The sequence below is a fragment of the Petaurus breviceps genome, unplaced genomic scaffold (assembly GCF_028583685.1).
Source record: "Petaurus breviceps papuanus isolate PSGF00001 unplaced genomic scaffold, PetGlider_PUasm1.0 186, whole genome shotgun sequence".
Taxonomy (NCBI): Eukaryota; Metazoa; Chordata; class Mammalia; order Diprotodontia; family Petauridae; genus Petaurus; species Petaurus breviceps.
This window is the reverse complement of record NW_027185798.1, coordinates 46,469,943-46,494,039: the sequence shown is the minus strand read 5'-3', so window position 1 is coordinate 46,494,039 and position 24,097 is coordinate 46,469,943. Positions and strand designations below refer to the sequence as shown.

The 24,097-nt window shown below is 42.9% G+C and overlaps 2 protein-coding genes across 3 annotated transcripts in view; both read right to left on the bottom strand.

Moving 5' to 3' along the window:
• The window catches only part of SLC16A4 (solute carrier family 16 member 4), a 39,841-nt gene extending 22,119 nt beyond the window's left edge, over positions 1-17,722 (bottom strand). The window contains exons 1-6 of one of the 2 annotated variants that reach the window (XM_069090405.1): positions 14,424-17,722; positions 13,343-13,468; positions 5,656-5,827; positions 4,441-4,584; positions 4,113-4,274; positions 2,688-3,125 (exon numbers count right to left, since the gene is read on the bottom strand). In XM_069090405.1, coding sequence (XP_068946506.1) covers positions 2,688-3,125; positions 4,113-4,274; positions 4,441-4,584; positions 5,656-5,827; positions 13,343-13,426 — 1,000 coding nt within the window. In that variant the 5' untranslated portion in view covers positions 13,427-13,468; positions 14,424-17,722. The remainder of the gene's footprint in view (positions 1-2,687; positions 3,126-4,112; positions 4,275-4,440; positions 4,585-5,655; positions 5,828-13,342; positions 13,469-14,423) is intronic. The other variant, XM_069090404.1, reaches the window with a different exon arrangement.
• Positions 17,723-17,859: 137 nt separating this feature from the next.
• LAMTOR5 (late endosomal/lysosomal adaptor, MAPK and MTOR activator 5) lies at positions 17,860-23,818 on the bottom strand. The gene is made up of 4 exons (XM_069090406.1): positions 23,662-23,818; positions 23,406-23,467; positions 19,173-19,290; positions 17,860-18,210 (listed from the first exon to the last, which is right to left on the bottom strand). The coding sequence occupies exons 1-4, from the start codon at positions 23,694-23,696 to the stop codon at positions 18,150-18,152; spliced, it is 276 nt and encodes a 91-aa protein (XP_068946507.1). The 5' UTR covers positions 23,697-23,818; the 3' UTR covers positions 17,860-18,149.
• Positions 23,819-24,097: the final 279 nt, after the last annotated feature.

Here is a 24,097-nt window from a genome sequence, read left to right as displayed (position 1 = left end):
TCTTTGCATATGTCATATGACTCAGTCTTTAGGCCAGGTGAGTGATGTGAGTGACAGCGCCCTGGGATGGGAGCCCAGGAGAACAAGTCAGTTTTATGTATCTAGCTTCCACTTATCTGTCCTGAGCACACCCAGCGAAATACCTTCAGAGGAAGGCTTTTCAGTCCTGTTTCTTGTGGTCATCTCTAAAGGAGCTTCAGGGGTGCCCTGCTAGAGAACACGAGCTGACAGACTCAGGGCACCCCTTAGCTCCCTTCTCCCTGGCTCTCCCACCTCAAAGGGATCCTCTCTGTAGAAGAGAATTCTCTCCTCCTGCCCAGGGAAGCAGGACTTCCTAGGGAATTCTCTTAGAACCTTCAAGTCAGTGTCCTCTTGGGCTCGGGTGGTTGTGAGATGGAAAGGTGGTTAGAGCATAATTAATAAAGTTTTTTTAAAAAGGAAAATTGGGACTCTTTCTTATGACCTAATGTAAAGTTTTGATACCCCATTACAGATCTCTGTGGGCTGCATGCAAGTTGCAAGTGCTTAACAGTAATGGATGATTCAAGCATGACCTTGGAAGGAGACCAGAAGTATGTTATCTTGCAGAACACTGACTCCTTCCCTAGGGTCTCCTATGAATTGACTGGGGGGCTGGAACATAAATCACATTTGTGACTTTTTTTTTTACAGAGTAGTCAAACCTTATAAGCTTTCTTCTTGAAATCCTTTATCCTCTTATGAGCTTATGTAAAATCAAGAGGTTCCTGGAGAGAAGTGAGTGGCACGTGGCTTTTTTTACTATAGACAGTATTTCTAGTTTGGATGTAATATAAATTGTCATTAAGACTTGCTTGCTTCATGAAAGATAGTTATTTAAAAGCCCCAAACCATACCCCCTTTTTGTTTGGCCCAGTTGTATAGAGAAAGCCCAAATGTAAATTTACAATATATATGAAAAGTCAATTCAGTAAGCAATTAAGTGTCTGCTCTGTGCAAAGTACTGTGCTAGGCACTAGGAATGCAAAGACAGCATGAAAAAATAGGCTCTTTCCCAAATAGCTTGCATTCTGCAGAGGAAATGGAACATTTGTATAGATTTATAATCCAAGGAGGGCCAGAGCAAGGAAAGGTTCCTTCTCGTGGGAGATAGAAAATGAGCTGAACCTTGAAGAAAGCTCAAGATACCGAGAGGCAGGGGAGGAAAGACTCCAGCAATGGGCAAAGTCTTGGAGCTCTAAGAGGTGAAACCCTGAGTGTAGGCAGCATCAGCTAGGTGAGTAAACCAGCTAGGTAGCCATGTTTTGTGGATTTTTTTTCTGTGTAAGTATGTTAATCTCATTTTGACTTTGAAATAGAACCATTATGATATAGGAGCAGCTGGCAGAGGGGAGGGTATGGATTCACAATATAAAATATCAATGTTTGAATACCCTGTGACTATAGCAATTATTAACAAATCAGCTTTGCAGATGGTTATTAGAATGATTGGTCCTGCATATTAACTAATGGATTCTGTCAGTCTATATTTCTGCATGCCATTCATGTTCTCATTGAAGGAGTGTAGTCATTTTGCTGGAGTAAAGTGAGTTCCAACACAAGTTTCTGTAAATGCTAATACAAAATGCAAATGGAAAAAAGGCATTAAGCTCTTACTAGGTGCCATCATCTGCTTACTGTTGGGGTTATAAGTCCAAAAGCTAGAAGAAGATGCCTTCAAGATGCTTACATTCTAATGGGGGAGAAAACACCTAGGGAAGTGGTAGCTAGGGAAGAGTGTTGTGGGCTGAGAATTCACAAGCCTAGTTGAGTGGCCCCATAGAGGAGTTGATTGGTATACCCTTCCAAAAGCAATGACAATATTGACTGGATTACAGTTCCCAGAGAGGGAGAAGTGGAAAAATTAGACATGAGTTAAAAATGATGTTTACTAAAATGTAATCATTCGTAAGAAATTAAAGTTTGCAGTGTTTTACATATAAACACTAGGTAGGTACTACACCCATTCTCCCCCTTTTACAGCTAAGCAAGTGGACTCAGAGAGGCTGTGCCTTGCCTCAGGATCATAAAGCTGGTATGTGATAGAAGGATTTGTCTTGGGCCAATAATAAAACAAATCTTTATTATGACTAGCGTAATTATCTTGGTTTAAGGAAAAGGGCACTGGACTGAATGTCATGAGATCTGGGTCTTGCTTGTCCCTTCTTTCACTCACTTGCCTTAGACAAGGCACTGAAACAATGGGATTTGTTTTCTCCTCTCCAGAATGAGACTCACCATCTCCAAAATTCCATAATTCTGTATAGGACTGTCATAATTCAGTGAGAAATTGTATAATGATTTAGGAAGGAAAATATTTACTTATGAAAATATTTACTTAGTAGGTAACTGTGCACATTAATATTGCTTGGCACATAATAAGCCCTAAATAAACAGTGGTTGACTTGACTAACTGGCACTCATCATTTAATAACATAATTTCTGGAGATCTGTATTTAGGGAAAACTCCTAAGTAGGACATTGAGAACTCTCTTCCAGGTCCTTCTTTATTCTTCTGTGGTCACCCCTTCCCCCCCTTTTTTTTGTTAGACTTTTTCTTAAGAAAATGACAGCTTGGTCTTTTGCAGAATTAGGCCCATCCTTCCTTTTTAGTTTATAAAGCTAACAGCCTGGAAAACCAGCATAAATTAAAGACTCAATTTTCTTACCAGTCATTGAAATTAAATAGGAGGCATCCATGGTGTCGATCCCCAGAGTTTTAGCTCTGGCTACCAGGTGGAAAGTAGGGATGAAATATGCCAGCTGGCTGAATAGAAAACAGCCAGTGAATATGTAAAATAAAGGGTTCTTAAACAGAGAGAAGTTGATGAGCTGCTTTTGACATTGAGGCTTGTTGCTAAAGACCTTTTCATCATCATCTTGGCATCCTGAGATGGCTGCTCCTTGGCCAGTTTGTTCATCCTTGCTGACTAGGCAGTGTCCAGTGAGAGGCCCCTGTCTATCAGCGCTGGCTGGAACTTCCAGTGACCTTACTTCATCTGGACTTCTGGTAGCCACATGCTCTTCCCTTTTGATGTTGATGGGTCGTAAGAGCATGCTGGAGGGCACCAAATTTAACGAGATCCCTCCAAATATTAGAAGGGTGCCTAAAGAAAAAATAGAGTTAATGTAACTCATTCTTTCCTTTTCATATTGGTTATAGGTTTGGTAGAGATTTCAGTGTTAAAAGTTTTGAGCTGAAATAGTCTTAGTCTTATCTTAGTTTTGTACAGTGGTTCCAGAGGTTCTGAGAACCAGTCATTATAAATGGGCTGTGTACTTTGTTACTGGTGTGTCCTGGATGTTAGACTGTCCTTTGGAGAATGATTACTGAATGTGGTCGCATCATGAATAAAGCTCTTGAAGAGCTGGTCCTCTGTGTGTTTCAGTTTGTTGGATACCTTCTTTTTTTATATCAGCAAAGTCCCCAGTAGTCTTTCCTTATAACAAAGAAAAACAGTTAAGCAAAACCAGAGTACACAGACCCTGCCTTGACAGTAGTGGTGACATCCTGTGCTGGTGATATCCCATTCCCCTCCCCCCCTCAAGAAAGGGGGACCTTATGAGCATGTGTGTCATAGTGTGTATATATCAGGAGTTGATTTTTATCCTCTTTTTCTTCCATTTCTGAAATTTGTTAGTAGTAACAGCTAAAATGTTTGCTTACTATCATTAAGTGTAGAATCCATTTTTCTTTTTCCTTTATTTGCCAATCTTAAAGGAAAAAAATGTTGCAAACTACTGAGATGTCCTTTTTCATTGGTTATTTTCCCTGTTGTATGTTTCCAGGTTACACAGGGTATTTCTCCCTGGTAGCTGGACCCTGCTAGTTAATAAGAGATTGGTATTCAGCTTTAAAAGCCTATATGATGCCTGCTGGTAAACGCTGCAGATATTTAGAGACCTATCCCACTAGTCTATCTCTAAGGAGTAGGAAATTAAAGATCTTCGTGTTTCTGCTCATTTCCCAGACTGGCTACCACAGCATCTGGCCATCCAGCCACCAAGGGAGAAAGGAACACATTTTAAAAATGAATTCCCAAGTCTAGCAAAGTTTAAAATGTCATCAGAGCCATTATCACATTATGACTCACCCGACCAGTCATATTCATCTATCAGGATTTTTGTGAGAGGTGCCAGCAGAAATGTCAGGCCCATCCCTGCACGGGCGATAGCCGTTGAAAGAGCCAGTCGTTTTTTGAAATATTTAGCAGTTATCACAGCAGCTGCTTGGTATAGGCAAGCAGAGCCCACCCCTAAAAAAAAGCAAAAGCAAAGACTTGGAATCACATTTGCTCCCATCGATAGATGTGGGAATTCAGTAAACATGGAAAAGATGATGTGTGAGAAGTAATCTAACTGAACCAGTGTACAACAAAAGTGAATAGCTAATGTCGGCAGATTAGAGAGATTTAGACTCACCTGGTAGAAGCCCCATAGATACACAGAGGAAGGAGATGCCTGTGGCCACGCTGCTGATCAGATATCCTGTGCAAATAAGAAGAGCCCCAAGAATGGATGTTGGCTTCTCTCCGAATTTTTCACAGAACGTGGCAGCCAGTGGAGCTGAGGAAAAAGGAATGAGATTTGAAAATGGAGAGGTTGTTCTTGAAATTTCGTGGCATAAATTAGGACAGAGAGTGCCTGGCACCATTATTTTGTGATTTCTAACATGAAGAGGGGATTGAAGGAAAGTTTAAGGGCTGTCGCTTTCAAAGTGCATACGTGCCCTATCAAATGATAGCTTGGAGACCAGAAGGAGGGCTGATCAAGAGCAAATGAATTTTGGAGCTCCATTTGGAGTACAGCTGAGGGGAGATGGGCTTTGTGAAGGTGTTAGGAGACACCAACAGCAGTGAGAAATGGGAGAAGTAATTGAATAAGGCAATGTGTAGGAGAGATTTGGCTGAAGTATTCTAACAGTTTGTTATACAGTGTTTATTAAAAAGCTCTAGTATTTAAGGGGAGGCAGAAGGGAGAGGGGACAATAGTTTGAAGGAAATGAAGATTCCAGAGGGTGAATGAGGGTTTTCTGGGTAAAGGAGAAGTTGAAGGTCTCATAATATTGGGGATAAAAGGTAAATTGCCAGTGGTCAGGAGCAAAAACCTAACCAGGTCAGCCCTTTAAACTGTCTTTTTATTAATAGTTAATAGCATTTTCTGTCTTGTCTCATACCATGTTAGATTCTAGTGAACTTGGGATGACTGGAGTAGTGAAAATTCAGTGTCAATGCTGTAGTTCTGCAAACAAGTTTGAGTGTTGTTCTGTGTTACAGCATCAGGTCCATCTCTTGGGATGGAGGTGGTGATGGATGGGGGGGAGGACAGTTGCATAGGCCTGTGTGTATATTAGAGAGGTAGACCTTGAATACTTGACCTGATAGTTGTTTGTCCCACTAAACCATGCTAATTCTACCTGATTTGCAAGTTTTGGAAAAGATACCTGTCACCCTGGGGCATAATCAGTAGTTCTGGAGGTTGGGTCTGCACTGAAATTGGGCACCCAGTGGCATGGGGATGAAGACTCAACTTGAAAGGATTAGATGTCAGTGTGGAGTTTGGTCAAGGTTTCCAAGGTTAAAGGCCCCTTTCCCAGTATCTTCCTTCAGCCTTGTCTGATTGGCATGGGGCACATACCTTTTGAAACAGGCCTGGAGTTGTCTACTTGTCTAATACCTGCAATGAAGCGGAGCGAGGATAATAAAGATCCAATCCATCCAGTCTGCTCTGAAGTGCCACCAAACTCTTCTTGAAAAACCACGAAGAAAATGGCGAAGGTTTTGGTCAGTCCCATGAGAAGCACGTTTACCTAAGTCAGAGCAGGCCAGATAGTTCAGGTCAGCGGGTGGGCTTTCACACAGTCCCCAGAGGAGGGCAACAGGTGACTCAAAACTGTGTCATGAGAGACAGGTGAAGGAGCTGGTGTGTTCTGTCCTGAAGAAAATGGAATATACGTCTGCAGGGTGGAAGCGGCATTCAGTCTTCAAGCTAAGCACTCTGGGTTTCAGTGTCCTCATGTGTGGAGTCAGGGATTACATTTAAATCTCAGATTTGTCTTCCAGCCACAGTGGCCTGGGACCCTGAGAGCCCAGGCTGTTCCCTCTAGAGGTTCTAGCTCCCAGTTTGTCCTTCATCATTAAATTGATTTTCTGCCTTTGTGAGAATCAGTACTGCTCAGGGATAGAGAGTAAGAGGGTCTGTCAATGACTAGCTTTGTGTCCTGGGGCAAAGGCCTCTTTGTGTGTCCCCTTACTTATCCGTAAAATGAGAGGGCTGCCTATGTGTTCTTGGAGATCCCTTCCAGCTCTGGATCTGGGGCATGTTGAGGACTAGTTCCTGCTTGTAAATTATATGGTGGGTTCTGTCCTGGGGCTCTGAGTTCTTTTAATTTTGTAAATTAACTTAGGCATTCATTTTTTATCTTGCTCAGTCCTAAGATAAGAGGATTCCCTTTTCAGTTATCTTTTAAGGAAGAATAGTATTTAGCCCAAAGGTGATGTTGATCCAAATTGTTACCTGGTGAAGGTTCAGCATTTCTTCCCTAGCAGACTTGTGTCTGCTGAGCTAATTAGGGACAGATAAACTCTCTAGCATTGTCAGCTGCTGAACACTGCCCAGACTGATTTCATTCTGGCTTTATCTCTGAATTCTTGGATAATCACTGAGCTCTGAGGGTGAGTAGGGAAGGGAATGTATCTTGTTAACCCATCATGTTACACAGCAACATTCACCTGTCTTCTGCACTGACTAGAGATTGACCATGATGGCATACATGTGATGGTTTCAGTCTCACTATGCATAAAGTTGGGTAGGGTTTCTTTCCCCTTCTTTTTTTCTGCACTTTGAGGGGTAAATTGCATTTGTTTATGTGTTAGACATGTCTGCACAAAGAATAGGCTAGAAAAATAACTACAAAAGGAAGCAAATCATCATTGCTCTAAATCTATGACAGTCTGGTTGCTGGTAACTGTAAGGACTGACATAAGAGACCGACAGTGCCTTTAGAAAACCTTCCACCCTTGGGTGAGTGATATATTCCCTTCTTGAAGGCCAAAAGACAACCTCTGTTCCCTCTGATCCAAGAATCCTTCAGCTGCTGGCAAGGTCGCCCTGCTAGCCTTGTATCCCTCATCTGTTTCCCCCAGAGTGTCTTTGAGAAGTACAGTACCACATGGAAAATTCTTGACATGGAGTAGAATATTGATCACCTCACTCTCATCTGACATTGTGCTCTTCACAAGAAGTGATTTTTTCCCTCTCCCCCTCTCCCTCCCCAAGTCACATTATGAATTACTTACAGTAGTCAGAGGCAACATTGTACAGGGTGTCCCTAAAATAAGATTTCATAGGAAGACATAGGAAATCTCATCAATTAAATTAATCTCATTAATATGGGAATTAGTACCCAATAGCTAATGAAAGCTTTTATTCCATATGAAATTGTCATGGCTAAAATTTATACTAATTAAATAAAATGTTGAAAATTTCATTCATTTTCCTCTGTGTCCAGACTTTAGGGACACCCTGTACCTGGTCAGGAAGGTATATTTAACTCCTGAAGCATTTATCAATATATAAAATTAGTAAAAAAAAAAAAAAGACAATGTGGAGTGCTTTACTTTTATCTTGTTTGGTCTTTACAATAGCCCTGTGAGAGAGGCACTATAGGTCTAATTCCTTTTACAAACGAGGTAGAAAACAGTTAAGTAATTTGCTTTTAGTCACAGAACTATCAGTGGTAGAGTATCTGAGATGAAACTGTTTTCTTGACTTCAAGTCTAGCAGTCTGTCCACTATGGTATCCTGCTCCTCTAAATGATACTTACACAGTTACCTCAGAGTTCTTATCAGGAAACCGTAAGGCAATATATGGAAATTATTTATTACAGGAGATGGATTCCCTCCCTCCCTGGTTCAGCCACATTCTCCATTGAGTGTTCCCTAAGCAGTGGCTGTATGCAAGGCCCTGCACCAGGCTCTAGGAGCGCAAAGATGAAAAACAGCATTGCCCATGTGCTCAGACGGCTTACAGGGGGCATAAGGAATATCCACTGGTAACAACGGAAAGCAAATGAATACAAAAAAGCACCAAAGCGCAGTAGGAATTTTGCAGAGGAAAGACCCCTTTGTGTTGGGAAATCAGGGAAGTATTCATTGAGGAGGCATATCTGAGTTGAGTCTTGGAAAGAAGTGGTTATGTAGTGATTTCATGGGTGAAGAGGTGATGGGAAGGGATGGCGTTAGGGCTTGAGGATGAACAGAACAGCCGCCCAGGGGAGTGTGATGGTTAGGAATTGCTCAGCCGCAGTGAGCACCTAGTTCAAGTTGGGTGGCACACTGTTTATGGACCTAGCCGTCTCAGTTTTCGTGGCTGTGCCCAGTAACATCTGGCCACTCCTTCCCTGAAGTGACTTCCTGTATTCAAACCATTCCCTCTCTCCTCAAAACCTCAAACTGCATACCTGTGCCTCACACTTACTTCAGATGATTTGGTCCCTGTCTTCTGGGTACATTTATAGAAGAGCACCTTGTTTAGGTACAAGTTGCATTAGGTGGCCTCTGAAGTAGCTTTGAACTCTGAGATTTTATGTTTGTCTAGAACAGAGGACTCTGATAAGAGTTTCCTGAACACCTTTATCAGTTCTGTTTTCCTTCCCTCCCAAATCAGAGGAAGAAGAATTTCCCTACCTGTAGTAAAGGATTCAATTTTGGGTGCCACATTTTGGGGAAGGACATTGATAAACTAGGTGCAAGGGCATGTGAGGAGTCTCAAAACTCCCCCCAAAATGGGCTGAATTACCTTATCTATGTCCTTGAACCCATTTTCTCTCCCTCTTAAGTCATGGCTCCAATAATTTCTCCATTGAATCTTTTCATCTGCCAATAAACATATTTAGATCTTCTCAAGCTGAATACCTTCCTTTCACCCTTCTACTCATTATAGCTAGCAACTAATCTTTCTTCCCCTTCACTGCCAATTTTTTTTAAAAGACCACACTTGATTGCCCATACTTCCTCACCATCTCTCTTGAAATATGGCTTCCATCACTATCACTTTATTGAAACAACTCTTAAGGGTCACGACCTCCTAATTGTCACATCTGATAGCCTTTTTTTTTTAGCCCCCAAACACCCCCCCCTTTTTTAAAAAATATTTTCACCTTTGGTTTCTAAGATGACTTGCACTCAGTTCAGCAGACCCTTTTTTAATACCTATTATTGTCCCTAGAAGATGAAAGCAAGTCTGTCCGCAAAGAACTCAGTGTTGTAATATTCAGGATGTGAACTGTGCATGGATAAAACTGATACAAACCAGAATGAAGATTGAGGTTATTTTGGCTGGAGTGGAATTATGAAAGACTCCATGGACAACATAGCAAGTAAACTGATCCTTGACAGTAACAGTAGATTGAATGAGAATCAAAATCAGCAACACAATTTGACTGAGATTCAAAATGTGAAAGTGAACAGGGTGACATGAGGTGGGGAAAGGAGTAAGTTGGAGCTACATGATGGAGACCTTGCAATGCCAGGTTAAGTTTATACTTAAAATTTTGGTAACTATCCTATGGGAAAGGACTTGACCACCTCCAAGTATGGTATTTTCTACCTCCAATTTACAATTATACCTCATTGGGGGGGGGGGAGGAAGGGGGAAAAGTAGGGCAATTGGGGTTGTGACTTGCCCAAGGTCACACGGCCAGCTTTTGTGTTAAGTGTCTGAGGCTGGATTTGAACTCAGATCCTGGCTGGTGCTCCATTCACTGTACCACCTAGCCTCGCCTTACTTCATCTTTTTTTTTTTTTTTTAAGCAATCAGGGTTAAGTAACTTGCTCAAGGTTACACGGCCAGTTATTTCTGGGTGTGGTGCTGAGTGTCTGAGCCCGGGATTTGATCTCCAGGTCATCCCAACACTGGAGCCGGTGCTCTTACTCGCTGAGCCACCTGGCCGCCCCTTACTTCATCTTTTAAAGTAGTCCTTCCCCACAGCTTTGGCCTCAGCTATCTTAGGAACAGGTGACTCAGATATAAAGGTCTAACACTGGCTTCTTTTTGAGCTTCAAGTCCATGAAGAACACCTTTTGGCCAGATCATAATATGCACTCTTGGATGGTTTTCACCTATAAAGCTGGGCTGTCTGTATGGCAGTTTTGGATAGACAGTACAGATGGATGAGCTAGGTCCAGAACTAGATTAAGAGGAAGGGAATGGGCCAGATCCAAAGATGCTCCGTGAACCAAAAGTCCCTCCTCACCAATACTAAGATGATGCCATATGTCTCATTTGGGCCCCCTTGTTCCCAAGATGCTTCCCTTCAGCTGTCAGCTTGCATTGAGTCCAGCTCTGAGGAAACCAGCGTCTCTGTACCCTCTTGCTCAGAGTTTTGGTCCAAGCATTTTGGCACCTGTTCATTTTGTTTTTTTTTTTTATAAGATAGTTAACTGAGCATCTCCCACACACTTCCAAGAGCCACTGTTGCTTGGCCCTAGCAGCTCTTTCTGAGGTGAGGATTTAATTTCATCCCAGCAGTCTTATAGCCTTGATTCTCAGTTTAACGTCCTTCCCCATTCTCTGGTGGTTCAGCTAGTGAGCACCAAGTGGAACAGCTGCCAAAGACAGTCCTTCCATTTTTGGAAGAACTCGTCGGGTTTTTATCAGTAAGCAACTTCTCTTCTACTGTTGGCAGCTGTGACACATTTCCTCGTTTCCAGTGGCACGGTCTGTGTTTTTTGACACATTGCTTCCCTGTGTGGTTCCCAAGCTGGAGAGGCCCCAATGGGCGTCCCTCTTATAATCTTGAGAGGTACCGCTAAGGCCTTCTTGGGAAATTGATGGTGTTAATCATCTGAAGATGAGGTCAGTGACCTCCTTAAAGACCGGGCAGTATGAAAGCCATTTTACTGCCACAAACAGTAACATGTCTTTGGAGAAGTTTTCATGGGAAGTATTTTTATTTTCCAAGTAGGCTAATTTTAAACCTTCCTTCAAGGTGGCAAGGGAAAGGGGGAAAACTCTTGATTTTTTTTTTTGTTGTTGTTAGAATCATGCAACTTACGAAGTTAAATTGTTGCATCTTATGTTGAAAAAAAAAATCTCTCCACCAGAGAGGAAAATGAGTGAAATCAGCTTTTGGGACATGGCTTCTTCTAAGGGCAATTTACATTTTGTTTCCCAAGCATCTTGTGAGGCTCCCAGACTATATAGCAAAGGCCTCTCAGTTGTTCCCCGAGCCCTTCCCGTCTCCAATGAGCCAGTTCTCCCTCCAGCTGCCAAAAGAAGTGCAGGTTTGACCCTGGCCCTCGCCTGCTTAGGACAAACGGTCCTTGGCAGTCTGGCTCCAGGCCGATTATAGGTTACTTTGCCTCATACACTGACCATATGTTCTAGCAGGGGTGGGGAACCTGCAGCCTCTGAGGGCCGTGGGGTGGCATTTTGACTTGAGTCCTAGTCCAAGTTTACAGAACAAATCCTGTTATTAAGGGGATTTGTTCTGTGAAGTTTGGATACAGTCAGGGTCACACTTGAGGACCTAGAGGGCCACACGTGGCCTTGCGGCTGCAGGTTCTAACCAGAGTGCTCTTACTGAGGCTTCTCACGGACAGCACCTCCAGCCCCCGTGCTTTTGCATAGCCCTGTGCCTCTACCGTTCCCCATCCTCTCTTTCCACCCCCAGCTTATAGTGTCCCTGCCCTCATCACTACATTATTTGTGAATCTCCTGGGTGTTTATTTTGTATGTCTCTACCCCGTCAGTGAATACTTATTTAGCATGTGCCCTGTGTTCTTGGACATGTTTCTTCTCAGTAGAATATAGGTATTGAAATTGGCTCTCTATAGTATTCCCAGGTGACATAGCACAATGCTAGCTCATAGAGTAGGTGCCTAATAAGTGCACATTGATTGAGGACCCCACCCAAGGAATACCTCTTCTACTTGCTGACTTCTGAGGACATTTCCCTCTGACCTTAGGAGAGATATATGATATCTAGCTGGTTATTACCTTGCATAGTAAAATTCTGGTATCCACCATGGATACTTTTTCATTTCTAGACACATTGTGGGCAACCAGGTGGTGCAGTGAGTAGAATACTGGGCTGGAATCAGGAAGACTCATCTCTCTGAGTTCAAATCTGGGCTCAGACCCTGATAGCTGTGCAACCCTGGACAAGTCACTTAACCTTATTTTCCTCAGTTTTTCCACCTATAAAACGAGCTAGAGAAGGAAATGGCAAACCACTCCAGTATCTTTGCCAAGAAAGCCCCAGATGGGATCATGAAGAGTCAGACACGACTGAACAAGAAGACACATGGTCTGCTCATTGGTGGGCTGGGCTGAGGGGATCAGTGTGAGGACCTGAGTATTATGTTCTGACTGTTTCCTAAAGCCAGATGGAGATCATCTGGAGCCTCCCTTAATTTTCCCATTACCAACACCATTACACAAATGGTGTACACAGTAAAGAGTGGCTGCCATTAAGAATGGCAGTAAAGCTCCACTTGTCTGGTTGTATCGACACAGTTTTGGGCTCTGCCACCATCCAGACAAGGTTCATGTCTGCCCCTCTCCACCGCTCCATGGGTCAACCTGCCCCTCCCCACCTTTTCTTCCCTTCACAAAGCTCCTTGAGGGAAAGGGAGTAGACTAATTGTAGAAATGAGAGAAGTCCAGTTACTTTTTAACAATGGTGGGGAAAGGTCAGTGTCCTAGTAGATTTTTATTTTTTTGTTAAGAAAGTTACAAATACTTGCATATTGATGATGAATCTTAATCTATCTCATTAAGCGAGAGAATTCAGCTACTCTGTGCCCCTTTCCATTCTGATGGGTGCTGCTATCTCGAATAGCTGGTCCATTGTCCTCGAAGAGGACCAAAATAACATCACTTATGTTGGGGTCAAGGTGCAGTGTATGGCTATGGCCAGCCAGACTACACAAAGCTTGGGAAGCTCTACCACAGGTTGGGCACAAATAGTTCATATGAACATTTGGAATGGAGATATCTCTAAATTTGCACATTTCACATTTCTTTTGAGTTACTGCAGTTTTGCTTTGCTCATAGAACACAGTGCCTTCTTTGATGTGGGCGTGTCCTGTGCTAGGGTCTCTCCTACTTGCATACATACTTGGGGAAGGGAGTCAGGAATGGGCATTTGCCACAGAAGTAATTTTTCTATCAATATCCTTGCCCCGTCCCTTAAAGGACCAACCCTACTTACTGTGTGATATGCCCATGTCCCAACTGCCAATAAAGTAGAGTAAAGCAGTTTATAGTGGTTTGGATATTCTGGTAGGAAGGAGAAAGAATAATCTCACAAACTTTTACCAAGAAGAAATGAAACACTATCATCCATCCCCATCCTCCATCAAGGGGTTCAGTATAAGGATGTGACTTTGTCCCCTTCAGCATGACAACTGAATCTTCCACTTCTCTCTCACTTGTAGGAGAATCCTGTAAGAAAGTGCCCATTTCCTAGTTAGTAGTTTAAGTCTCTCTTGGACTCAAGTGAGCTTTTAAATCCCATTCATTTTAGGGGTACTTTGCAGTCTACTAATTTAAAAAACCACTACCTTTCTAATTTGCTTGCTTCCTTTTATTTAGTGCTGTGACCTAAATCTAAGAAATCTTGCTCTGTCTACACTAACTTTACAGTTTTGAGAATTTTCTAGTCTTGTTTTATCTTTTTTTTTTTTTAAACAAAATTGACTATGTGTTGGTCCCTGAGAATCACACTAACCCCACTTATCTGACCTTCACAACTTTAAGGTGTGTTTGTGGGATAGAGATAGGGATCAATCAAGTTGTACAACTAAAAGTCTGACCAACTGGAAAGTCCTTGACCCATCAACTTAGGGCATTCTTGAAATTCTCACTTATTTGAGGGAGGGGTCCCTGATCAGTCCTCCCTTGGTTGAATGAAGAGAATAGTTTATTGACACGGTGGTCCTTTACACCCCATTCTCCCATGATCAGTCTGATCAAACCAATTCCCTCTTACTTTCTCATGATGTTAATAGTTTGGGAGATACTTTAATTCATTAAACCATTAGCACCTATTGTGTAGAAGTGCTTACAAAGATGAATTATAGGTTCCCTCTTCTCACTAATATCCTTAATAAAGTCTAATAGTTGGCCCTCTCCCAGCCTCCAAAAAGACCGAGGCACCTTAAAGGCATTTCCAGAAAGCCCCTCATCTTTTAAAGATGTTAGAATAGGGCCTAGTTAATGCATTGTATTGGCATGGATTCGATTATTAGTTCTCCACAGATCAGAATAGGTGGTGGTTGTCAGGTATGACAGTCCCAGTCCATTTGGCAACCCCAAATGCCTAAATTGGTGAACTGTGATGGGGGGGAATATCCCCACTATTAGTCAAATGAAGCACAAAATTTCATTTCCATCTTACCTTTCGATGTGAAATTCAGGAAAGAAAGCCTCATCAAGTAAGGCAGTTTAAGAAGAAAAACAAATTATACCATGTCTTGAATTTTTACTCTCCAGCAGCTTCTTGCGTCAGCTAGCTGTGAAACGTAGCAAAAGTGAGCATTTATAAGAGCCTGAAAAAAGAGCAGACTAAGCAAAAGCAGGCTTGGTTCCCAATGGACTTTACTTCCTGAAGGGAGGGGCAAGGTCTGTCATTTGATCCAAGCAAATATTCTTTCCCTAGTGGCCACTTAGCATTCATCCCTGCCTTCAGCTCAACCTATCCTGCCCTGGCCCCAGACCTTCGTGATCAAGCCCTATTCTATCGTAAACAACCACCCTTTCCTTCTTAATCTTAGAAACTTCCATCCTCTGGGTTTCTTCTGAAAGTCCCTTACTGTCTTTTCCAAAGATTCCGGGAACTCGTTCTCTCCTTCACTCCCTCCTCCCCTTCTTGGACCCGGGAAAGTAAGCGAACTTATTCTTCTCCCACTGCAGTGGGACTTGCCTCCTTTTAAATTCATGTCCTCTTCATCCTTACCTCCAGGCTAATCCCTTTCGTAATTTACTTGGAGCTTGTGGTTGAGTTTTTCTCTCTTTTTATCCTTGTTTTCATTCTTGGGACTTTCAGTATTGATACAGAAGGCCAAACACCCTAGCCTTTATATATCAGTTCTCCGGCCTGACCCCAGTTCTTATGACTTCCTAGCCAACTATTGAGTGATGATGAGGTTTAGAATGTGATCACTTCTAACTCTTGAATTTTACATTGCTTACTCCATGCTCTTATATTCTTTTCCCCTTGGCTTTTGTGACATTGCTTTCCTGGTTTTCCTCCAGTAACAGATCCCATTCCTTGGTAGGCTCATTTTCCTGTCAAGTCTTAAGTGTGGCCAACACCTACCACAGTGCCCTACCCATTGGGTTCAGTAAGTGCTTGTTGATTCTTTCCCATAATGTCTGGATTAGCTCTTCACAAGTAACTCCCCAACATACACACACACATACTCCAATTTAGCCCTCTATCTAATGTTTACCTATTGAACATCTCCATGGATGGCCTGCCTCAACCCTGATTATGTCCAAAACTTATCTTCATTAATGAACCTGCCTGCCATATTTCTGTTGATGGCACCACCATTCTCCCCATTACCCACCCTTAAAAGATTCATGTCAGGTTTGCCTCTTCCTTCCACTCTCCACAGTGAGTTGTCCAAGTGCAGCTGGTCCTTGCATCTGCCCCTGCTCTCCACTCACTCTGCCTCTACATATCTTACATGGAATGAAATAACCTAACTAGCATTTTTTACTCCAGGCGCCCCTCCCCAGCCATCCTTTTCACCAAGCTGTCAATCATTTTAAAACCAGGCTGTCTCCACCTGTCATACCAGCTTTCCTTTACCACCCCCCTGGATGGATTCTGTGCTCTTCTCAACGTAGTTCCAGATTTCCTTTCTCACCCCTGAACTTAGTCATCCTCTATATAGTTCATGCAACCCATCCATGCCCAAAATGTACTTTTTCCCTGTCAAAAACATAATTTCCAAGATTCAGTTAGGTGTCGCCTCCAAAAAATCCTTTCCTGATCAGTATTATCCCTCCCTTTTTCTGGATCTCTTCCTTGCCTCCTCCATACTGTACAATGGATCCTAATTACTTGACATTCTTTCCTTAGCAGGATTTATGATCCTCAAGGGCATGAATGGGCATTTTCTTTTGGCATCCCCAGTAAAGTAATACTTCAGTACCTTATCATGATGTGAAGGTGACCTTGAATTCTTGAAGATGCAGCTGGCTAAAATAAAAGTTCTGGCAAGAGCTAAAAAGGTTTAAAGATTGTGGGCCTAGTGTTATTTACCAACTGGGTATTATCCTGGTTTAAGTGTGGACAGGCTCATAATCAAATTGGTCCCAGGGTGATGGAAGCTTTGTGGTGGTTGGACTACAGTAGGATGTCGATGTCACTATTACCCACCCTGACAGAAGCCCAGATCCTCTGAAGTATCCAATTGCTTCTAACATAGTTGGCACACAAATGTTTAAATGATCTGAAGAACCATGTAAGGCATATTTCTTTAACACCTTAAAAAAATGTCCCTTATAACAACCCTTTGAAGTAGGTAATGCATGCAAGTTAAGTGTTTAAGATGGAACACTAACTCATGTTTCCTGACTCCATATTTTTTTTCACCACACTCCATGGTAAGACAATAGGCTTGAAATATCTCAATAAACTCAAATGATGGACTGAATAGAATATGCCGGCATTTGCTAATAATAAATGTGAAATCCTTCACCTAGATTAGAAAAACCTAACTACCATAGGACAAAATGGGAACAGGGCTAGAGAAAATAGCTCAGTGTTGATAAACAGGTGTGGCATTCCTGTCCCGTGTTATCCCAGGCTATGTTAGCAGTGTCTGTACTGTCTGGACCACACCAAGAACAAGGAGGTGACATTTGCTTCTGGGGGAGGGGGGGGGTCCCACAATTTAGGAGACACACTGACAAGAAATGAAGTGCTTCCAGAAGGCAAACTCGGTGAAGACTTAGAATGTTCTGAGGCATGCTTGGAGGACTTGGAACCATCTTCAAATGTCTGAAGATGTGTCTTACACAAATCATATCCAGAGGAAAGCCTTAGCATGGATGGATTGGAAAATGGAGAAGGCCAAATTATGGCTTGATATATGGAAGAACTTCCTAACAAATTGCAAACAGGCATTTAATAAATATTTATTGCCATGAAAGTATATTAGAAAAATATTTTCTCTTACTGTAAAGTTACAATTTCTTCCTAATATTGGTGATAGCTACTCTTAATGTAGGCCAACAAGGATTAAATTTCACTTGCATGAGATCAAGTATCTACTCTCCTGCTTATATACACGGTTATGTATTAAGTACAATATAACTTAGGACACATTCCTTACTTTCATTAAGTTACTATTTTAACAGAAAGCTAAAAATATTTTCCTCTTACCTCTAAGTGTCCTTAGCTAGTGAAATTAAGGTTAATTCACCATCATACCCCCACTACTGCACACCACTCTTGCGGAGAAGACAGGGCTTTAGGAAATTTTGGAAAGGTATATAGTTGGGATTATGAGTCTTTTAAAAGATAGAAAACTTTGGGGTGGCTAGGTGGCACAGTAAGTAGAACACTGGCCCTGGAGTCAGGAGGACCTGAGTTCAAATGTGGCTTCACACACACACACACACACACACACACACACACACACACACACACACACACACACACACACACTAGCTGTGTGACCTTGGGCAAGTCACAACCCCAACTGCCCTGCAAAAAAAAAAAAGGTTAAAAAGAAATAATGTGAAAACAAGGAAAAATATATATATTAAAAAAAGAAAACTTTGATCCTATGCTGGATAGGCAGTGTGAAATAGACATCTTATACAATCTAGGAAAAGCTCAGTGCTTTTCTCCAGCTATGTTTATTGACCATACCCAAAGTCCAGCAATACAGAACAACTTGATTTTGACAGGTGCCTTAAAACCTTATTACCCTTTCTCACTAAATGCTTATCAAAGGCAACTTTAAAATAATAAACAGGAAAGAAGCAAGTATTACATTTAATGGCTGACCTAAGTACTGGTACTTAAAAGTAGAGCAGGATAAGAGAAATGAGATGGAAAGATTGGTTTGAGTTCTACAATTGTTTGAAGACTAGGTCTGAGAGGTCAAGATGCCATTTTGTGCACTGCCACGGTGATGCCATCATGTTTCTGGATCATTATATTCCTGAAAGGCAAAGCAGAGGAAATTTGATAATGTTTATTCAAACAGGTGATGTCATAGGCTGGCTGGTCTCCAACTTAATGACCGTATAACCACTCTATCTGCTTCATTACTGGGAAACAGCAGTTCACAAGTACAGCTAAGATACTTGGGACTTCACATTTTAAAATAATTAGGTACACGTCACAGAGCAAAATGACATGTTTTAGGATAACTTTTTTTTTCCCCTCTGTGCTACTCATTTCTTGGCTCAAGGGAATATCAGGTCTACATTTAAACAATGTACTATCAAATCTATCTTTAGTCTCTATAACTTCTCTTAAGGTGTTAATGTAATGTGGAAACTGAGGCTCTGAGATTTGTTTAAAGTCATAATGGATTAACAAAACTAGTACTGGGCATAAGTAAAAGCTACCAATCCATTTGCTATATTTGTGGTTCTACAGCTGAAGCTGTTAATGTCCCAAGGGATCTGTAAATAGATTTTAGGAGGGTTGTGAATTTGGATGGGGAAAAAAAATTTCCATCTTTAAGTTTCACTAGGCTCCAAACTGACCACTTCCTTCAATTATGAATGTAGGAGGGAAAAAACAACCTTATTCTGAGAAGGGATCCATATCCATAGGCTCTACCAGGCAGCCCAACGGTGTTCATAAAACAAAAAGATTAAGAACCCTTGCTTTAAAACAGAAGTTCCCAAACTTATTTGGCCTACTGCCCTCCTTTAAAAATAAAACAAATTATTCAGCACCCCTCCCCATTAGGTTAAGTGAACCCTTATTTTTATTCAACAGCCCCCAAAGGGGTGGTATTGCCCACTTTGGGAAGCTATGCAAAGGAACACATAAATTCCCCTAAAAGACATAAGGAAAAGCATCTTTTCAATCAGCCCAATGATAGCACTGAAACATTCTCATCAACAGTGGGAAGGGAAGGTATTTTAAAACCTAACTGTAAATACTCACCCGTTGTCTGACTCTAGACAGACCACAGGAATATCTGTTGGGTCAGAGGTTAGTTTAGCTGCTTGCTGGGCTAGGACAGAGATCACCCCAGCATGTTCATCTGACAGGGTGCCACGGCCTGAAAGACACAGAAATGCTCCAAACTAAGCATCTGCTATTTGGGATGAGGATAATAACAGATACGTAGAGTTCCAATTCAATAAAGAACATTTTGACTTACTGCCGTCTATACTAACCACTGGCTATATCTGCACAATCAAGTTAGGTAACTGTCAGTCCTTAAACAAAGGGCCACTGGTAAGCTCTGCCCTAAAAAATTTCACTATCCATTCCATCAAGGGGATGAAAGCTGTATTTCAAATCATTCTGAAAGTCACACAGATTCAGTCATGCAAAGTCAACTGAAATAAGAGACTGATAAAACAAGTTAATTTCTTGAGGGAGATTTGACTTCATTTACTAAACTCAACCACATATGTCCCCTAAAGCCCTTTGTCTAGGATCATCAATAAGGCCACTCACCTTGATAATGTGTGTGCTCTGGAAGCACTTTATTTCTTGGTTAGAATAAACTGACTTTTTATTTCCTGAGTCCAAATCATCCTAAATTAACTAATGCTAGTAACATTGGGTTTTTATTGATGCCTTATTTCAGTCTTGGGATAATAGGTAAGCCTCAGGTCCTACAAACCAACGATAATAAAAAAAGTTTTCTTTGAAATATGTTAGCAGCTACAAGAAGCAAGGATATCCTAATTGTGTCTGAAACTAAGCCAGGTAATAGACATGTCACAACAACAGATTATGTGGATTTATTGCTGATGTGCTGCCTAAGACATAAACCAAAGGGACTATTGTTTTATAGGACTGGATAGAAGCCTCTTGGGGACACAAACTCAAGTTTCAGAATTTAGGCATCTGAATCCTAAATAAGTTTGGCAAATGAATCTAGAAAGTAACTTTAACCCTTTAACCCCCACCCCAAATCTGCATCAGTATCTTTTCCAAACACATTTTTCACACCGTACTCAAGCATGGGTTAAAGGTCTAGTCCTGACTGTGGTGTTATCTGGCCCTGTAGCCATGAACAAATAACAATCTCTCTCCATAGTCCCAGATTCTTCAGTTGTATAATGAATGGACGACTTCTAAAGTTCCTTACAGTGCTAACATTTATGGTACTACTGTTATTTTAATGGAAACAAATGGAATGTGCTGCCAAGGCCTTCACAATCTCAGTTTCTCAGAGACTACACAACCCTAGCAATGGTTCACCTTTTCTTTATAGGTGCCTTTACAAAAGTATTAACATTTTTTTGAACTTTTATATATCAAATAAAAGGAGCATTTCCATATAGAAAATAGAATAAAGAGGATTAAACATAAACCATAAATTGCATCTTAAGTACAGCTTGGTTTTCCTTAAGCTGTCCTGCTTGTCTGTTTTACCTTCTATGCATTTAAAAAAATGCTTCACTGATCCTCTTAAGCAGCCTGGCATAATTTTCCTTGATAGAGCCTCCTTCCATCAAAAAACAGCAAAATTCCCAACCTCACAAAAGTATTTTTCTTATCTTCCTATGAACACCTGCCTGAAAGTTTTCAAATTAGGGCTTGGTGAATATTTGCTGTAGTCTCAGCCAGTCTAACTCATTTGAGAGATCAAAAGGATATTTGGCTCCATTTTTTTTTAGCTGTGGCAAATCAATTAAACATTTATTAAGCACTTATTGTATGCAAGGCCTTATGCTAGGGATCCTAGAAAAAACAAAGTCCCTGCCCTCAAGGAGCTTACTTTGTGACAGGTACACAACTGTAATACATGGAACTGAAAGATGGAGGGTACACTAACATTAACATGGTGGGGAGATGGGACTCCTATTGAAGTAGGTATCAGAGGTGAACCACAGAAGAAGCAGCCACAAAAATTCTAAGAGGCATCAATGAGGAAGGAGTCTCTTAGCACTGGGGGTGGGCTGTGCAAAAGCATAGATGGGAAATGGCATACCAAGTTCTGGAAATAGATAATTGGCCAGAATGGCTGGAATATGGAGCGTATGAAGCAGAATATAATGAAACAAGGCAATAAAGATAAGCCAGGCTGAGACACAAAGATTCAGGGGACAGACACCTCTACACATTAACTGAATACAGGCAAGCCACTGAACTCTGAATTTCAGATTACTCATATATAAAATGGGAGTATAATAAGACCTGCAGGGTTTTCTTCACAAGGATGTTTTGGGGCCCAAACAAGGTGTCTATAAAGTAGTGTCAGTTATGGGAGGCTCAAGGCTAAGGAGTTTGTACTTTATGCTCTAGACAATGGGGAAACACAAGATTTTTGATGAGAGTGTCATGATCAGACCTGAATTAGAAAAGCAATTTTTGATAGCTGAGGAGAATGGAGCCTGGGGGCAGGGAGACTTAATTAGGAGACTTACAATTCACAAGTCTAAGCAAGATGCAATAAGATCTGAACTAGGGTGGGCCAGAGTGAAGAGAAGGGCTAACAGAATCAACAAGAGTTGGCAAGAGGCAGGACTGGTGAGGGGGAGAGACAAGGAAACACCAAGGATGAAGAATTTGGGGGGGAAGCAGTTTCATGATGAAGATAATAGTTCTGTTTTGAACAAGTAAAGTTTGCAATAAACCATCATACATCCAGGGGATGCCAGGCTGGCAACTGATAATGTAGAAACAGAGTTTAGGAAAAGATCAGAGTTGGAAACACAGGTGTGAAAGTCCTCAGTGCAGAGATACATTGAACCTACAGAACAGATGAAAGCAGGGAGAACATGTACATGGAAGAGAGATCAGAATAACACTGGAAGGAGGTAGGGGATGGATGGCATTTCAGCAAGGCAGACACTTCACAGGATGAGGACTGACAAGAACCAGGAGACAGCAATGCCAAGGAATCCAAATAAGGAGAATATAGTCAAGAAAGAACAATCATTAGTGTAAAAGCTTCAGAGAAATCAAGGTACAGAAGGACTGAGGAAAGGACACTAAATTCAGCAGGTAAAGAGATCCTTGGTAACCCTGGGGGAAGCCCAATTATATGTGGTCGAGAAATGACTGTTTGATAAAGAAAGGAGACCTAGAGTACAGAGAGTTTTCTCAAGGAGTTTGGCACTGAAAAAGGATGACAGCATGTAGGGAAGGCAGAGGCAAATAAACTTTTAAAAAGATGGGTCAGACAAGCTGGGGGTGGGGGAAGCAAAGAAGTCAGTAGATGGGGAATAGTTATCTCCAGTCCTAAGTAATCTCCCAAATAATCCCTAGTTACATAACCACCTAAGGCTAGAATTAGGGAATGACTGACCAAACCCACTCTTTGAAGACGAGTGGAAGGCTGTGTCTTCCTCCCAGACTGAAGCAAAGGAGGGCAGACAGGGTGGGTGGAGTTGTGGAAGAGTTAAAAGACTTCATCTAGGTTCCCCTAGAGATTATCTAACAATGAGTGGTGGGGTCAGGTACGTGGTTTGACTTCTTCCAGTGACAATTCTACAAAAATCCTCGGCCCTAGGTTGAAAAAAGGCCAGTGTTTCCTACAGTGAAACGAGTAGCTACACAACAAACCGCAGATTTTTTAAGTAGTGGAAATTTTAGTAACGAGGACAGCACAGGGAGACACCGTGGAGATGTAGGCCTCTCTCCCCGGATAAAGTGCAACAATGTCCACGTTCTGAGCACTATCTTCAACAGCAGTAACAGAACACACGCCAATCAGGGCATTTTGCCCCTCAGTACGTACACCCACCGTCTCCCTCCTTAAAGGGGGCCAGAGGTCCTCTAAAGCCCGGAGACTCGGCCTTCTGGCCATTCTCACTGGGACACCCCATCCCCCCACGAAGGCTTGGTCAGAGGTGGTCCCGGCCTGAAAGGCTCTTCCTCTCCGCGCCCCTCCCCTCCAGAAAGCCGTCTTCAGGGGGCTTTATCTGCCAGCCCTCCGAGGTGGAGCCTCGGCCGGGGTTTCCTTCCATTTAAACCGTTGGGGTTTTTTATCCGGTCGTTTGCACTTGGTCCTCCCTGGTCCGAGCTGGGCATCCTCGGGCTCCTTCCTGTCCCCAGCGCGCCCAGCACACGGAAGGCAAGTCACGGACGGCCGTGAAGCCGGACTCGTCTGTCCTCCCTTCTTCACCAGAATGGGGGCGACGGCCGTGAGTGCCCGTGACTCCCCCCGCCCCGAGGTCGGGGCACACGCTCCACCTCGAACGCGCTACTTACAGCCCAGGTTCAGCCCCTGCGAGTCCGTGCACAGGACGCCGACGATGGACGGGTTCTTCATCCTAACACAGACCAGACGCCGAGGTTATGGGAGCGAACCATGGAAACGGTGCCGCAGCCCCACCGGGGGCCGGGGCTGCGGGCACGGATACCCGCTGGCTGGAGCGGCTAAGCGCCGCCCCCCTTCCCTCCCTCCTGGGCCAGGCCTCGAGGAGGCCGCCTAAGTGCTCGGCCCGCCCGGGTCCACACTACCCACGTGTCCTCGAGGTGCTGCTCCAGGGTCGCCTCCATCTCGGGTCGGGACAGCTGATTCAGTTCAGGCCGCGGCCGGGGCGTCGCATCATGTGACTTCCCCCTTTCTGGCCCGTGATGCGATCACGTGGCTTCAGTGGGCCTGGCGCAACAGCCACGGAACGGCGCTCCCGACGGGACAAAAATCATCAACTAGCGTCCGAAATTAGAAAAACTTCTTTCGTCTGTTCCCGCCCCGCCCTCAGCCCCCCCCCCCCCGTCCTTTGGGCGTCCGTTGTGTCAGGAGTCTGGAGCCTGCGCAGACGCCGCCAAGCTGGGTACTGTATCCACCGGACCCTCACTAAGCAGGGTAGGGGACGCCACCTTCACGACTTCAGGTGGCGGAGGAGCGTCCTTTGGGCGTCAAGGCCTCGGGTTGTCATGGTTACCCTCGAGGCAGC

Excerpts from the sequence above, each read along its gene's own strand:
- LAMTOR5 (XM_069090406.1), bottom strand. The coding sequence starts at position 23,696 with ATGGAGGCGACCCTGGAGCAGCACCTCGAGGACAC. Across the intron at positions 23,468-23,661 it reads GAGCAGCACCTCGAGGACAC|GATGAAGAACCCGTCCATCG; the intron begins GTGGGTAGTGTG and ends GGTCTGTGTTAG. Across the intron at positions 18,211-19,172 it reads TGTCTAGAGTCAGACAACGG|GAATATAATGATCCAGAAAC; the intron begins GTGAGTATTTAC and ends TTTGCCTTTCAG.